This window comes from Mustela putorius, unplaced genomic scaffold (genome assembly GCF_011764305.1).
Source record: "Mustela putorius furo isolate JIRA1106 unplaced genomic scaffold, ASM1176430v1.1 tig00000854_pilon_pilon_pilon, whole genome shotgun sequence".
NCBI classification, from domain to species: Eukaryota; Metazoa; Chordata; class Mammalia; order Carnivora; family Mustelidae; genus Mustela; species Mustela putorius.
Window position 1 is genome coordinate 6,299,921 of NW_025421496.1, and position 17,098 is coordinate 6,317,018.

Sequence of the window (17,098 nt, forward strand, 5' to 3'; positions counted from 1 at the left end):
TGTGGGCCATTTCCTATGCCAAATATTTTACCGTCAAATACCGTTTGCTTTTCACCAACCGACCAGAAGGAGTTTCTCTTAAAGAAACAGAACACCTTCCTGTCTTCCTGTAGCTATACAAACTACTCGGGAAGGTCCCATCCTTCCCAGTGTCTGATGGTGATTTATGCACCAATATTTACTCAGCTCAGGATCTGGGAAGGAACACGGCAAAGTCTTCAACCTCACGTAGTTTCCAATCTAGTGTTTCACAAACAGTTTCCAATCTGTTTTTCCAAAACAGACAGCACGAAAACGTGCAACGTCCTAAATCGTTCCAAGGACACGAGGAAGAAAATCGAACAGATAAAAAGAGTGGGGGATGGCAGTGCCCTGATTTTAAGGGAGGTGGGAAAGAAAATCCTCCTTGAGCTGATGCTCTTGAAGAGGCATAAATTAAGGGCTATCTGGGGGGAATGGTGCCTGAACAGATGACGCTCGCTGCAGGACAGAGAGCCCTGGCTTGGAGGTCACACAAAAGGCGTAACCTGGAGGAGTTCAGTGCTGATATCCTGCCCCAGGACCCAGCAATCCAGACCGGCAAAGAACTGCAGGTTTTTGCAAGAGGACGGATGGTCTGAGGGGATTGTGAGAGGGTCTTACAACATGAGAATTAAAATAAATCCGCCAAGTAGTGAAAAATAATAGATAACTACATATTCTCTCTGGATACACACACACACACACACACACACACACACACACACACACACGTGTGTATATTTTATCACTGTGAAAAGAGCCCCACATGGGCCAAAGCAGCACCATCACTTGTGGACGCCACCAGAGCAGGCGTCCTTTGAAAGAACCCAGAGCACGACCGTGTACCGGCGACAAGATGGGCGTGGGTGTCCATCCTGACTGCTAGAAATCCAGGCTCTACCACTTCCTGCCTGGCTTTCTTTCACCTTTTTAGCACTAGTTTCTTCATCTTTAAAGGCAGGACGGCACCTGGTCATCCTGGGGGGAGTTCTGAGGATACTAGGAGATGGTCCATTTAATATGCACAGTGCCATACTTGCTACGAATTGGAGGAATAACAAAAATTCCACATTTATGGCATGTTAATATCACGGTGAATGTATGATGTATTCAACATGGAATAAGATGTATGCATTATTATTAATAAAACCATACTGATTTGATCACATGGCTTTAGAATAGCTGGGCATTTCAACTGATTTCTGTTTAGCTTACGGGGAGTTTCCTGTTGTAGTTGTCTTGGTATTTTGGATGCTTCCCTCGCTGTAAAGAGACATAAGGCCATGACTGATGTGAATCTGTTAAAGCATGAATGAAATATCAAGGTCCACGACTGTACAAATAACAGGGGCAGGACACCAAGAGACAGAGATCTGGCTGTTTGGAAACCCAGGGCAAGGTTTTCCTGCTTACATACCATGACAAGACATTCTGTTGAAGGCAAGTGAAATTTCTTCAAAGTGCTTTTCCAGAAGCAGAGAGATCTTTCCTCTCTTCTGAATCCTTGGCATTTGCCTGGGTCAAATCACAAAGGTGCTCTACAAATAAGACATGACAAGCGTGCTCTCCCGAAGAGGGCTGCCAATGGCACGAGGAAATGGATAGTGGGGGGAGGAGAGCCCCAGAACAAAGGGAGACAGACGCCACCATTTCTGCAACACTCAATCACAATGCCATAGCCAGGAAGCGGGCATCTCCGAGGGACCCAGGGCATCTGGTTCAAAGCCTGCTGGAGAAAAGGTCCCAGGCACAATGCAGGATTATTTGTCATTCTGACATCTAGGAGGAAAAGGGGTCAGCTGGACCCGAAAAGGCTGACATCGTTGCCAGCTCTACTCATGTTCAAACCGTTAACATGTTCATGTTCAAAGTGCCTTTCTTTATGGGGTAGGTGGTGCAGATCGCAGTATTTTGTAGATTGGAAAAACAGAGGTGCCACGAGAGCCCTGATTAACAACAGTTGGGAAAACGGCCAGCCTCGCCTCCCAGGATTCAGAATGAGACACTGTCTTAGGGAACAGTGGCACTGGCCACTCCTGAGTGGTTCATTGCGCCAGTGCAGTGTGAGTCCCTTATGTCTAGCACCTCATCTTCCCCCCAAAATCAATGAGGCTGGCAAGGGTTTTGCCTGCATTTTACAGATGGCGTAACCAAGACTCAGTGAGGTTCACTGAGCCACTGAGACATGTCTGAAGCCAGAGACTCTAGCTTGGAAGAACTATCAAACTTCCTCTCCAATTTATGGTGATCTGGGGAGTCTCACAAAATAAAGAGACTCTAAGAACCGGATGGAGAAAAATTACTAACAGACTGCTGTGATGAACATGGGAGAAAGAGACCGAACAGAAGGTAGAAACAGGTTTAAGTTAAATATATAGAGTGAGTCCATAAAGGTTTTGGTATCAGAAGTAGCAAGTCCGGAGAAAGTGAAGTCTGGGGCGCCTGGGTGGCTCAGTGGGTTAAGCCTTTGCCTTTAGCTCAGGTCATGTTCCCAGGTCCTAGGATCAAGCCCCGCAGCATTGGGCTCTCTGCTCAGCAGGGAGCCTGCTTCCCCTGCTCTCTCTGCCTGCCTCTCTGCCTACTTGTGATCTCTCTGTCAAATAAATAAATAAAATCTTAAAAAAAAAAAAAAGAAAGTGAAGTCTATTATGACGGACTGGATTCACCCAGTGACTGGATCACTCTGTCCTTTCTCAGGAAAATCCTAAATGACCATCTGTCGTCGCCGAGGCAGGGGCAGTCATAGCAGCGAGCACAGCATCATAGCACGATGGGGGCCCAGGAAGGTCAGGGCTGGGGAGCAAATCTCACATAACGATTTTGAGGTCCCTCTGTCCCTACTGCGTTCTCCCATCCAGGACCCAGAAAACCCTTCCTTCTCCTTGGAGATTTTGCCCGCTGGATTGTACATTTCTCTTAAGAAAGGCCTTTATGAACTTCGCAATTCCCCCTCCATAGCAACCAGCCCACAAGCAAAAACAGGAGTCAATGGGCCTATTTGCTTCGAAGCAATGGCAAGTTTGCCTTCAGACCTGAGAGGTACTGGAAGAGAACCCTTACTCCAGAGAGCTCCATCAGGATTTTTATGATGCAGAACTGACGGATGCCACTCAGATTTAGAGGACCGTGACCCTAAGTACTGAGAGACAAGCATATCTGAGAGCATAAGGGGTACTCCTGGATTATAACATTTTCCTAATGAAGGTAAAACATGGAATGTCACTTTTCATTACAAAAGCCAGGACACTGTGAAACTTGTCACCTCCATATCTTCTCCTTTTACATCTAACTTTGTACTGCAGGGTCATGTTCACTAATGAATGATGGAGGTACTTAAGGTGGACTCATGCATGTGGGGTTTTTTTTTTTTTTCTTAAGACTGTATTTATTTATTTGAGAGAGAGAGAGTACAAGCAGAGGGAGGAGGAGGCTCCCCACTGAGCAAGGACCCCCCCCCCCGAGGCAGGACTCGATCCCAGGACTCTGGGATCATGATCTGAGCTAAAGGCAGATGCTTGAACGACTGAGCCACCCAGGCATTCCCAATGCATGTTTTTTAATCCAGTTGTTATGGAGGAATTAGGGAAAGATAGGGGTATTGGGATATGCATATAGGTAGACACTTTCTACTTCAATCAATCAAAAAAATGCAACTAAAGAAGTTAGTAAAAGATAGCTAAGAAGTCACACATAACAATTACATAGAACCAGGAATCAAGAAGAACTAAAAGGATGTGAAGGAAGCACGACATAAAGCAAGTTGTATCATATCACCTGTCTCTCCACCGCTGTGTGAAAGTCAGAGGTGATCCAGATTTGTGTGAATCTCTAAGACTTGAGAGCAGGGTCTCAGCCACGGCTGAAAAGTATCAAGGGAAGCAGCCTAGCTCCACGTTAGAAAGACAAACCCTGAGACAGTTTATAAAACTATGATCAAGAGCAAGGTGTTTGAAATTTTCCATCAGACGCACCCAAAAAAGCCAGAACCTTCCTTGAGCGAGTTACCAATGAACGGGTGATGGAACAAGGACACTTGATACTTGGGTTGAGCCAGCAGCTGATTCCCACATATTACTGTCTATTTCTGTATACTGCTTGTACGTATGAGTTTATGGTTCTTCCTTTTCACCAGGAAAGATAAATGAATAAGTCGTGACGGACACTCAAATGTTACGTACTATTTTCTTGTCGTACGACTCTCCGCTGCTGTATGTGGTGGCCAGTGTGGACGAACACTCTTCCAGGTACCAAGGCTTCTTTCCCACTCTCGGCCGTGCTGCTGATGGAGATGGTGTAGATGCTGTTGGTGTAGCCGTCACAGGAACAGTGGTCTTTGCTCCTTCCACCGTTTCCTGAAGCCCAGACAAAAACAGAGCCGAGGCCTCTTCGCCCCTGTTCACAAACAGAAAAAGTTAAATGACAGAAGACACAGATCACAGACTCTAAGTGCAGAGAGCAATAGCAACAGGGCACATCAAATAGCTGTAGGAGGGGTGTGATGCTATTTTAGTAATGCACTGGATGTAGGCTGTTTTTTGAGGTCACAAGAATTGCTTTTTATCATATATATATATATATATATATATATATATATATATATTATATTTTTTTTGGTTTTGTTTTTGTTTTTTGTTTTTTGTTTTTTTTAAAGAGAGAAAGAGAGCATGAGCCTGTGGCAGGGGTGGTAGGGAGAGGCAGATGGGGAGAATCTTAAGGAGACCCTGTGATGAGCGTGGAGCCTGACCCAGGGCTCGATCTCATGACTCTGAGATCACAACCTGAGCTGAAATTAAGAGCTGGACACTTAACTACTCACCCACCCAGGTGACCCAAGAGGAGTTGCTTTCGGAAACTAAAATCTGTATGTCATGTATAGCCCAGTGACTCCAGTTAATAATCCTGTATTGTTTATACACTAAGTCGCTAAGAGAGTAGATCTTAAAAATTCTCAACACTAGAAAAAAAAATATAACTCGGCATCGTGAAAGACTATGGTACTAGACTCACTGTGGTATTCATTTCCCAATATATACAAATACCAAAGCAGCATTTTGTATGCTTGAATATAATGTTACATGTCAATTACATCCCAATAAAAAACCCTAAAATAATCCTTTTCACACGTCACAGAGAGGTCACAAAAGTACCAATGACAACAATAAGAGGTCCCACCACGGACCAGGCACAATTGTAATTGTTTTACATGAATCAGACTCAACTCTTCCAATAACCCTGTGGGAATGGTATGATTTTGTCCTTACTACACAGATGAAGACTTGAGCTACAGAAATTAAGAAATGTTCCCAAGGTCATATAGCTAGAAAGTGGAAAGACAAAATCTGAGCCCCCCAGCCAGACCGCAGAGTGGGCATGTCATTAGCTGTGATTACTACAGACCTATACTAGGGCTACGAGTCTCCTTCCACATGAAATGGTGCTCTTCTGCTCCCTCAGTCAACATATGAGCAACATGAGGAGTGGAGAGGTTGTGTGATCTATCCTTAGGTCACACTGCTGGTGAGGAGCAGAACTAGGGACAATGAGCCTTCCAGAGCTGTGTCTCCCCTATGTATGCAATGGACACTAATTATGAAGGATGTTAATGGATGCTTCCAGAGATGAAAAAAAAAATTTCAAGATTAAGTATGTTTGGGAAATTCTAAGTTAAGCAAAATGAAACAGATTCCCCTACTGTAGAACTCAGTGATTGTTCTTTGCAAAACTCTATGGGAGATATTATCCGGTGCTTTTTTTCCAAACATATTTGACGGTGGGATACTTTCTTCCACCCAATCCGTGAAATTTTTCTTACAAAGCTAGGAGATGGGGTTACAGTCTTCATGTCAAAATGTGGCATCCATCCATGGTGTTTCCTGAGGTTATAAAATAATTAAGGAGAAGAAGTAAAGTAGAACATAGATGTACCGAAGCATAAGGACTAGTTAGTTCTGTAAGATAAGATCTTCAGAAGAAAAGAGAGAAGTTGGCCAAAGTGATGTGTATCTTTCTGAATAGGTAGAATGGAATCCCTCAGAAATTTTACCTTTTTAAAACTGGAAGTCACCCTGAAGGACACACAGGCCAAATCTATCATTTGGTAATTAGGGAGTGGAACCGAAATCACTAGCTGGTGATGGCAGACACTCTTTTTTTGCTTCCAGGCCCTGGCTTTTATGGTTTCAGGTGGAAGGAAAGTAGTTTGGGATGTGGTATTGGAATTTTTGGTAAAAGAGCCAAAGAAAGAGAGACGAGAAAGAATTTGAAATATCCTTGATAAACTGTCTCTGACCTCAAAACCTCAAGAAACAGAATATTTATGACATGATTTGACCTGAACGTGGATTTCTTTTCGTCTTTCAATGTGGAAAAATGCAATATGATCGCACAGGAATGGGAAAAATTTGTGAAGAGAGAGGGAGAGAAAGTTCTGGATACTACTGCCACTTGATATCTGGGTCTGGTTTACCATCCTTCAGGCTGTCATCAGACTATTCAGGAAATGTACAGAAGGATGCAAAATTCACTCAGCCATCATAAATGAGGGATTTTGTTCAATGCTTTGTAAATCTCTAGAAGGAATTACCGCTCACTATGGTGTGGACAACCAGACCGAGAAACTCTAGTGACTGACTCATACTCTCACCTCAGAGAGAGAACATCATAGCCAGAGAAGGAAGGGTCCAATTCATCATCAATATATACCCTCTCTATCACAGACTGAGGTCCTGTGTTGCTGGTGAAGACGTGGTCACACTGTAGCTTTATCTGACAGGTCCACAGAATGTAAGACATAAGCAAAAACCACTCCTGGTTTAAACAGCACTGAGACAGATAATAGATTAAGAACCACAAAACCACAAAAAAGCACATCTGGCGCGTGCGCACACACACACACACATATACCCATTCAAAATTATGACTGGGTGCCTTTGCGTAAAATTCACTGAAAAGATCTTTAAAAACGTACTCAGTTTTAAAAGAATATTTAGTAAGAAAATATTTAGAAGGTAGTTTTGACAATGTAATTACAAATGGAGGATACAAAATGATGTAATATGGTCTCAGTTTAGAAAAAGAATGTATGTGTGCCTCTATGTGTGTGTGTGTGCATGTGGTACGTTTAAAAAGTTAATGTGTATAAAGTTAAATGCATAAAGTTACCATAAAGTGACAATATAACAGAACTTAATTCTGTTTGGTAAGATTAGGAAGGATTTTTTTTTCTTTCTTCTTCATACCATCCTTCCATGACCACATGCAATTTTTATAAACCGAAACAAACGCATTTATTCCCCTCTTACGAGGAGAAACACAGGGCCAATTCTTAAAAGATAATTTTTACTTTATGATCACAAGAGGTTTTACACACAGAAGGTTCATTGTGCACTAAAGAGACTAACATTTATAGACATTTATTATGCACCAAGCACTATACAAACATTATTCTGCACGATTTAAGTCTATATCATTTCACAGATGGGTAAACTGGGGCTCAGAAATGCTCATGAATGCTAGGGCCAGACCTTGAAATCCAACTAGAGCTAAAGCCTGCGCTCTTCACCCTCGACAATAGTCTTCTTTTGGGCAAAAAGAAGGCTGGTTGGTGGTTGCTGTATTATTTTTAGCCAAAGCTCCAATCTCTTCATTGAAGTCCGGCTTTCAAATCTAAGAGCAGACCAGCCCTCTAAGCTCTTTCCGGATTGGTTGCAGAATTAAAATGATAAGAAAGGAGGCTTCTATGGATGGTCCTGAGCATTCTAAGGAAAAGGACATAGTTTCAGCTGCAAAATTCTGCCTAGAAATCCCAACCTGATCGGAGCTCCCTCAGAAGTAGGACCACAAGTTATTCCATCATGGTGGCATCCAGGGAGGACACCACTGTAAAGGAAACAGGACTTATTATGGAGTCCACTGGAGATTGGCTGGGTTGACAGAATGAATGGCCGAAAGAACAGTGGGTTGCCACTGCCCTGAAAATGCCCTTTACAGATAAGAAGTGATATCTCTCTATCAAAGATAATTTGAGGGAATTACTTTATAACTGGGTATGGTGAAGGGAAATATCAAAGGACAGTATGAGACCAATAACTATCCCAACCCCCCATAGGATAGAAAGAAGCTGGGGAGTGGTGGGGAGGGGTTGTCATGGGAACTGGAAACAGAAGGGCTAACAGGAGTTGAGACATGACTAGGGGACATACCAACCCCTGCTGGGAGGGGACCAGGGGAATATGTCCTGAGACCCTTATCTCTTTCTTCTCTCCCAACTTTCTCCCAGAAACCAGAGGACCTGGGAAGTCATATGGATCATTTTCCCTGAGCACAGAGTTTGTGGAGAGATGGGGAGAGAGCATCTGGAAAATCCCATGGGAGACAACTGGCATTGTCCTTAAGGTATGTTATGGAGTGAGTTGCGTCCCCTCCCCTTCAAATTCATTTGGTGACACTATAACCCCCAGTGTGACTATATTAAATACAGTGGAGACAAGCAAGAAGGTGGCTGTCTCTTAAGCTGAGGAGAGAGGTTATCACCAGAACCCAACTCTGCTGGCACCCTGAAATCATGGACTTCCAGACTTCTAGCCTCCAGACTTCCAGAAAATACATTTCTGTTGTTAAGCAACCCAGTCTGCAGTATTCTGTTATGGCAGTGCAAGCTGACTCACACAAGAGGGGAGGGGGAGATAGAGGGTGGCCTGCCCCCCAAGGAGGCAACAGAATATATAGACACCGCTGCTACACTATCCACCAGGCATTCTGACCCTTGTGCATGTGTGTAGGGTTTCTGATTAAAGTCCCAGAAATAAACAGGCTAATTTGTGGGCTGAAAATGCCATAAAGATCTGTGCTAAAGATCTATGGGGTTAATCTGAAACAATTAGCAATTCAAAGATTTATTTACTACAGATGCACAGCAGATTCCCATTAGAGTGCAATATTCAGAAAATCAAAACATATGTGGCAAAAGAGAATCTAGACATTTCTCTAAAATTCAGAGTAATTGAAGAATTAAATCCTAATGTGGGACGTAGGGAGAAAGGAAGGTGGGCAGAGTAGAATAAAGAGTAAAGAGTCTTAAGACACATATTTTCCTGAAGTGTAGGAAATGAAATTTTCAAGTATTGTGATTGCAACTGGTTATTTAAATATGGCTTTGGATGAAAAAAAAAAATCTTCCAGTTTAGTTCAGTACTAAGTTAAAAGTAAACTCAAGGCAAAATATATTGTGAAATCCATAAAAGACCCATTTGGCCAAACTCTATTCTTTTTCACTGCGTATTTAATTCTGCATGTGTTTCTTCTCATGTATGCCCTACAAACATCAATTTAAAATGCCCATAGTTTTATTACTAAAGACTAGATAGGAACTGAATTTCTTGTGTTTCTGGGGATCAGAAAAGGCTACTTTATGCTGTGTTACCAATTAAGTCATATGCCTCAAGCCAGGTTTTGAAATCTAGAGAGTTGAGAGAACCACATTTCTTTAAAATGCTGTGATAATTTTCCAGCCAATGCAGTTAGATTTTATTTGGAATTTTAATATTACTTTCTTTCCCCTATCACTTAGAAAATATTCTTGAAGGGGCATGAATAAGTGAAAAAAAAAATTCTTGCAGGGGCATGAATAAGTGACCAGAGACTTTTGAAATACAAAAAAAGAAAAAAAAAATAGAAAAAAAATGTGGCTGGACATTGTGCTGGTGCTTTCACAAATATTAGTTAATTTAGAGCAATTCCAGCAAGTCAGATATGTATTTTACAGATTAGAAAACCAAGTAACACTAAGTAATAGGTAAGCCGTCATATCACCAGAATGTGGTAGAGACAGAGGATGGAGGTCCCAAGGACACTGATCAGAAGGTGCAGATCTGTATGTGTCAACACAAAGAGACAAGATGATACAACACATGATAAGGAAATTTCCTTTATCTGTGACATCTTCCAAGCATAGCCTGCGTACCCAATTACTAAAGCCCTTTACCTTTCCACTTGCCATCTTTTTGGGTGTTCGTTCTCTCAATGAGAAAAGAGTATCACCCTCCAGGAAGCTCTTCTACACTCGGATAAGAGATTTAAAGGGGCTTGAGACCAGAAGAGGCACAGGAACGACAAGGACAACTATAATATGTGGTAGCTGAGATATGAAGAACTGTTCATCTTTTTTAAACAAAATCAATCATCTTTTTAACAAAATCAGTCTGGTTCCTCAACAGAGCAGGTTCACTAACAAAAATAGGTCTGGTCTAGAAACATAATATAAAGGCAAGATGACAACAGCACACTTCCGAAAGGTTTTTCTAGTTCTCACACAGAATGTCCCAGAATTCTAAAATATTTATTACTTCTTAAAGTTAATAGTTAATAATCCTTTGAATCATTATCACCTGTAGAACAGATGATTCACATGAAAACAAAGGCATCTTAACAGTGACCTAAAAAGTAATCCAAGAAGAAATATAAGCCATAATTGAGGACATGTCAGGAGCAGATAGTCACTCAATGCCTGGAGAAAACTTCTTTGGGAATGCAACAAGAAAATGTAGTCATGATATAGATTCAGTAAGACGTCTTTGGGAAAGACTAAACCCTGTGACTTGTTTCTTCAATCAGTTCCTTGAAGTAGGATGGGGATTAGGGTAGGAAAATTAATTACAGTTGACTCTTGAATAACCAGTTTGAACTGTACAAATCCACTCATATGTTAATTTTTAAAATAAATACAGTATAGCAGTGTAAATTTGTCTTCCTTTCCTTATGATTTTCTTAATAACATTTTCTTTTCTCTAGCCTACTTTATTATAAGAAGACAGTATGTAATACATATAACATACACAATGCACGTTAATTGACTACTGATCAAGTAGTTAAGTTTGGGGGGAGTTCAAAATCATACATGGATTTTGGATTATGTAGGAAAACAGTGTCCCTCATCTCCACATTGTTCAAAGGGCAGCTCTAGGTGAGGCTCATCTGGATCCAGGGAAGACAGTGGGTCACTCCCCACCAAAACATAAGGGAATCCAAGATGACAGATAATGAGATGTTCTTAAAGAGTAAAAGGAAAGGGTCCTCTGAGGGTGAGGAATCTGGAGGTTAAGTGCTGCTTTGTCTATACTGTGCCAGAGTCCTAAATTTGTTAGACTGAGGACTCTACTGCATTGTCTTCCCTCACCCAGAAAATACGCAAGCGCAACCCTTATTTGTATGATTTACTCACTCGAGTCAGAGTGCCTGATGTAAAGAGTATACAGGTGTCACTGCATTCTACTTCCGCTCTCAGAATATTTCATTCTTGTGCTCTCAGAATCGTTAAGTGAAACAGAAGAACTACTTCCAGGAAAAACCAAACTGTCATCAATGATGGTTTATTTGGTAATTGGACTGCAGCCAGCAGCTCACTAATCCCACTCATTTCCAAGCAAACGTTCTAGGATTGAAAATGCTTAGCAATGCTTCCCAAAGACGATTTCAACAGATAGCCAACACCTGCTGATGTTCAACCTTCCCTGGGCCCCAGTGCCTAACCCAACTGCTATTCTTAATCTATTCATACCCACTTCAGCATGTCCACACCCCAGGCTGCCATGTAACCCTAAGTCCAATTTGGTGGAAGGACTGTCGAAACATCGACAGACTGACTTACAAAAAACACTCTGGGGGTGGGTCCTCACTCTTGTCATTCTATGCTATTTACCCTATGCAAGCATGGTTGATGACTGAAAAATACTGAAAATACATATGCAGTTATTTTTTTAAAGCACTAAAAAGTGATGTGACGAAGGCTTTTGTGAGTGTAAGCTGTTTCTCCCCATTTTTTGTCTTCCTAGCTTTTCTTGTGTGATAGGACTTCAGCCTCTCTTCCCCTTCATCTCAACCTCACCCATCTTTTCCACCCCTAGTCAGGTTTTCTCTCTTCTCATTTGCTGTGTACATGGATGGGTGGCTCATCTGTGAATACTAAGCATTTTCTAAGTGTTTTGTAGGCTTTTTAGTATGTTGAAAATATTAGATGCAGTTATTAGCTATCCTATTATTTTAACAAAAGCCCTCTTATATGTTTTCTAAACACACCAAAGGTAGACAAATTCCCTTTATAAAGGAATAGAGAACTCAATTTGTGACTGTGGAATTGACTATTGGTGATGGTATTTGCAAGCATTTCTGGTGAAATGATAAATTCATTTATACTTAGAAGCTACATCTTTTTTCAACATTGTTCACATTCTAGTACCTGAACGAGTAGCCTGATGTCCTCAACTCAGGGAACCTAAAGGTGACTTTAGCTCAGTTTTATAAAAGGAGTTTGGAAAAAATGGTCAAAACAAACATAAAAATTAGTTAATTCTATAAATTCATAACTTCCCCAGACTCAGGTTCCTGATAAAAGGCTACATTTATGTTTATCATGTGCATAGAAAAAAAAAATTTTTTTTTTAAAGTGAGTTTCTTATCCACCCTATCTGCCAGAGTATAAATTTAGGAGAATATCCATTCATTAAAGGCTTGGTAGGACCAACCCTGTCCTAGAGCTGCCTCTTCCTCAGAATGTTAACACTGAGGGTTTGTACACATAATATAGCTTTTGACAGTTTATCACCAAAGTGCACAATGGTGTGGTCCTTGACGTCCAACAACAGCATTACAACAGTGTGGACTTCTTTCGCTTTGTTTATTTGTGAAGTATAACTGGAAAAAGAAAATCAGTCTTTCATGGAGAAAAGGTAGAAGATCTAGGAGGAAATAAAAACCAGGTGTGTTTACTAATGGAAATACATACGTTTTCAAGCAAAGAATTGTACTGCTATGATCCTTTAGATAGTCTGTACATTTAGGAATTTTATATAATGAAAATTTGGGGCTGAATCATGTGCTATAGATATTATTTAAAATTGGACCCATGAGAGGTTCATCTATCGAAATTTTAAATTCCTACATTGGAAAATAAAGGAAATGAAGCTGACAGAGTCAGAGCTAGATGGGTCCACTCCCACCTTGACTGAAATGCTGGTCCCCACTGACTAGGAATGCAACGGGGGTGTTCCTAAAAGTGCATAATAATATGGTTTAGGGAAACCTGCTGAACGGTAGTGGATTGGACAAAACAAAACTCCTTTCTCTTCCTGCCTTCTCCCATTTGCCAAATCAACAATTCCCAAATAATTGTCTGCTATTAATATTTTTTCTATGGTCAACTCATAATGGTCAATCCTCCATTTTTTTCTCAGGCCTTGTTTTTCTCATCGGACTCAATGAAACTCAGCGAATCCAGGTTATTATTTACTTCTGGTCACTCCCGCAGCCTCCAAGATTTAAGCCCTGCTGAAGCTGTTTCCCCATGGCCGGGGGTGCCTCAAAAGCTGGCTCAGAGGAGGAACATGCAAATTATGTTTCTCAATTCCTCATTCCAACCCGCTATAACAATACCTGTGAATCTTATATGCTCTCTGAACTAATCACAATAATTTTTTAAATAATTTTAAAAAAGATTTTATTTATTTATTTGAGAGAGAGAGAGTATGAGTGGTGGGGAGAGGCAGAGGGAGATGGAGAAGCAGATTCCCTGCTGACCAGGGGACCTGACACAGGGCTTGATCCCAGGACCCCCAGATCATGACCTGAATGGAAGGCGGCCATCTAACCAACTGAACCACCCAGGTGTCCCATCAGACCGATGCAGCCATTCTGGGTACACCCACCATTCCCGCATTTCCATTTTGGGGAGAAAAAGACGGCATATGTGAGAAAAGTTTCTGTATCTTGGATCATCCCAGAGCAAAGGCAAAATCATGCTCAGGATTGTTTTAGCAGAAACAGGTTTATGAAATGGAGGAAGACATTTCCAATATTAATATTAGGTACCTATTATGAAACAGCCCAGGAAGATACCACACCTTTAAATTTCTATTAAACGAGTTAAATTTGAAAGATTCCTTTCAAAGAGAATAAAGAAGTATTTACTATCAACAGAGGAATGAAAGGAATTTATTGCAAATGTTTGGAAAGTCATTTGGAAAGGAAGACAGAGGGAAACTCTAGCTGTAATGAAGGGTTTCTACTCTTCTCTATTTTAAGTTACAGAATGCTTCACCATGGTGGACTGGTCCCAACTCCCAGCTTGGGAAAGGGAAAGCAAGCTGTCCACTGCCCCCTCCGCAAAGCCCACCAGGGGGTTTGAAGGTCACAGCCTCAGTCTTTGTGAAGCAGCCCATAACATTTCTGAAACACAGAAAATCAGCCCTTCATAGTTTCTTCCCATAAACACAATCCTGATATCAATGAAAGCAAATCACACTTCTGAAAAAGATGACACTTGATACTAAGCTTCTATTATTTACAAGATTCTGTGGTAGATACTGAGGTCCTTAAAGATTCATCAAACATGGCCTCTCCTCTGAGGAGAAGACAAGCAGTATGTCTGAACACTGCATATGTGTGGTCTCAGCCAGTCTTATGAGGGCTCACAAAGAGCCATTATCATAGTTTTTTTTTTTCTTAGGAAAGCAGACGCTCTGATAACTTAGTAACTTAACCCGGGTCAAAACACTGGAGGGAAACCAAGAAGATTTCAACCTCTCTGTGACTTGAAGGTCAGTACTTTCTACATTGTCACAGCTTATCTCCAAGGAGGACGAGAAAGAGACAATACAATGAAGTTGAGAATATGCCAAGTCAGTTTGTCCCAACCATGCTTCCCAGGAAGCAAGAGGTCCCTGTGGTAGCGTCCACTTCCATGACCATAATGACAGCTACCATTGACAGAAAGAACGGACACAGATAGGCCCATACAACACACCTGACAGGAATGGATTCACACAACATGTTGGTGAAGACGACAGACCGAGTCAGGGCCACACTCATGCTTCATAATGGTCAGGTTGCCTACTTTGCTAAGACTTAGTTTCCAAGTCTATAAACTGGTGAGGTCCTATAAGAACATCCTTATTCCTAACCCAAGTGGTTCTCAGAATTAAGTCCTCATAATGTCTACAATCCTGAATATTTAAGTTTGATTATCTTCCTCTTAAAAGAGGAGAACCATAAGCTCAGGGCAAATGAACAAAATCTGTTATAAAAGTCCTATTTCCTTTAAAATCATTTGTTATTATCAACCCAGTCCAATTTATCCTTGTTTATTTCACAGTGGCCTTTTTTTTTTTTTTTTTTTTTTTTTTAAATCCCAGCTACTTCCAAGTTTTGTTAAAGAAAATTTCAATTACCTTTCTTAAATTTATGCTCTGAATCACAGAAATTCAGGACTGGTCTGGACCTCAATTTACCCTAATCCAATCCCTGTATGATTTTTGTATTTTCCCTGTAACTAGGAGCCTCCAGACTACAGTAGGATGATGCCTATGATAAGGGCTTCACATCCTTCCCTATATGTCAGTATATATAGGTCACAACATAGGAATCGAAATCTGATCCTTGGATAACAGATAACTTGGTCAAGATTACAGAATGTGAAACCACATATGTATTTACAGAGACAAACGATTCTTTGTTTCCAAAGTGGAAAACCTTAGGTTGGGTCCATTTGGCAAATCCCTTCTTAGCTTTGTTACAGTCCCAAAGACACAGAGTTTCCACCAGGATACAGTTAAATACTAATGGAGGATTTTTAAAACAAACCCCAGTTAAAGTCAATTTTGATTACGTGGAGCCAGTATTAAATAAACTCCCTTGTCTATCTTTGCCTATCCATAGACTGTTTCAAAGTTTTAAAACATTTGCCAACTAATTTAACAGCAATCTGTCATTTATTAAAATCCAAACTGGTACCAAGCCTGCTACAGCTAGATGTGTATCAGATAAAAATATATTCTTCCCAAGTGGAATTGGTTAATTTTATTATGATTATTATTACTGCGTTTATTATACGAGCTCATTATACTTCTTCTCTCCCCTTCTGGTGAACATATGCCTTTAATTTAAGGGTGGGGAAACGTGTGTATGTGCACGTATGAGCATATAAGGATCAGGGTGTGCTTGTAAAGAAACTCTGTGTTTTCAGCAAATATTCCAAATATCCAATCAGGTGTCATATCTGGTAATTGAAAAGGAAATTGATGATGGGAAAGGGATACATTAACCAGAGATTTCATAAGAGGCTCAACAGTCAGGCATGTAGTAATAGATGCTCATCAAATGTCCTGCTTTCCATCTGGAAAACAGAGAGGATGGCAGGAAGGGAGATTAGGGGCCAGTCATCTGGATTTCCCCTGATTTTGTTTCCCCACCCTTGACATTGATTCTGTTATGAATGCCTTGGAAGGCTTTCATGGATAATCCCAAAGAAAAAGGATCTGGCATTGAAAGTATACTTGTAGATAGTGTAATTAAGTGAAATCTAGACTCTATGCTTCTAGAATATGTGCAATGAGCCACACGATTTCTCCAGCTCTGAGTAAGATAAATGCCAAATCAGTGCTTGGTATGTAATGGGGACTCGAGAACGATTTCTTGAGTAAGACAATAAGGGAAGTACTGCTAATCTGAATAAAGGGTTGTGTGATTATGAAAAAAGCAAGAGATTCAGTTCTAATTTTTTGCTTGTTTTCTAAAGGATGTTATAAAATACTCTTGTCAGAAAATCTTGAAAAGCTGTCAGTGTGCGAGATATCTGCTGACAAATGTAAAAAGGTACCGAGTATTAATAAATTTAATAACCCAAATGGGGGGAAAAAAAGAAAAATGACTGCAAGGCAACTAGACTGAACACAAAAAGTTTTGTAAGTATGTGCTGTGTAATCTGTCCTCCTCATCGTTTACAAGATTCTAGCCACTGAAGGGACTTGGGGAATTTGCTTTACACTTTATTTAAAACATTTATTCTACATTACATGGTGAGTTTCCCAAAGGCAACAGCTTAGTGCTATTCTTCTTTCACTACCAGCTCACCAAGTACCCGGAATATTGATAATCACCCAAGGTGGATGTCTCCTGAATGCAATCAGGAATACATGAATGAATAGAGAGCCTATCCAAGAAAAGCTCAGGCAGTTAGCTTCTTATTCTGATACCAAGACTCGGGTCACTTATATCTGAAACACTGTCAATGGACTCATTCATGTTATAA

General features: G+C 40.8%; 1 protein-coding gene across 1 annotated transcript in view; it reads right to left on the reverse strand.

Annotated features, from left to right (window-relative positions):
* PCSK5 (proprotein convertase subtilisin/kexin type 5) overlaps positions 1 to 17,098 on the reverse strand; it is a 450,143-nt gene that overhangs the window by 258,142 nt on the left and 174,903 nt on the right. The window contains 2 exon segments of the mRNA XM_045085372.1: positions 4,200 to 4,283; positions 4,285 to 4,413. Coding sequence (XP_044941307.1) covers positions 4,200 to 4,283; positions 4,285 to 4,413 — 213 coding nt within the window.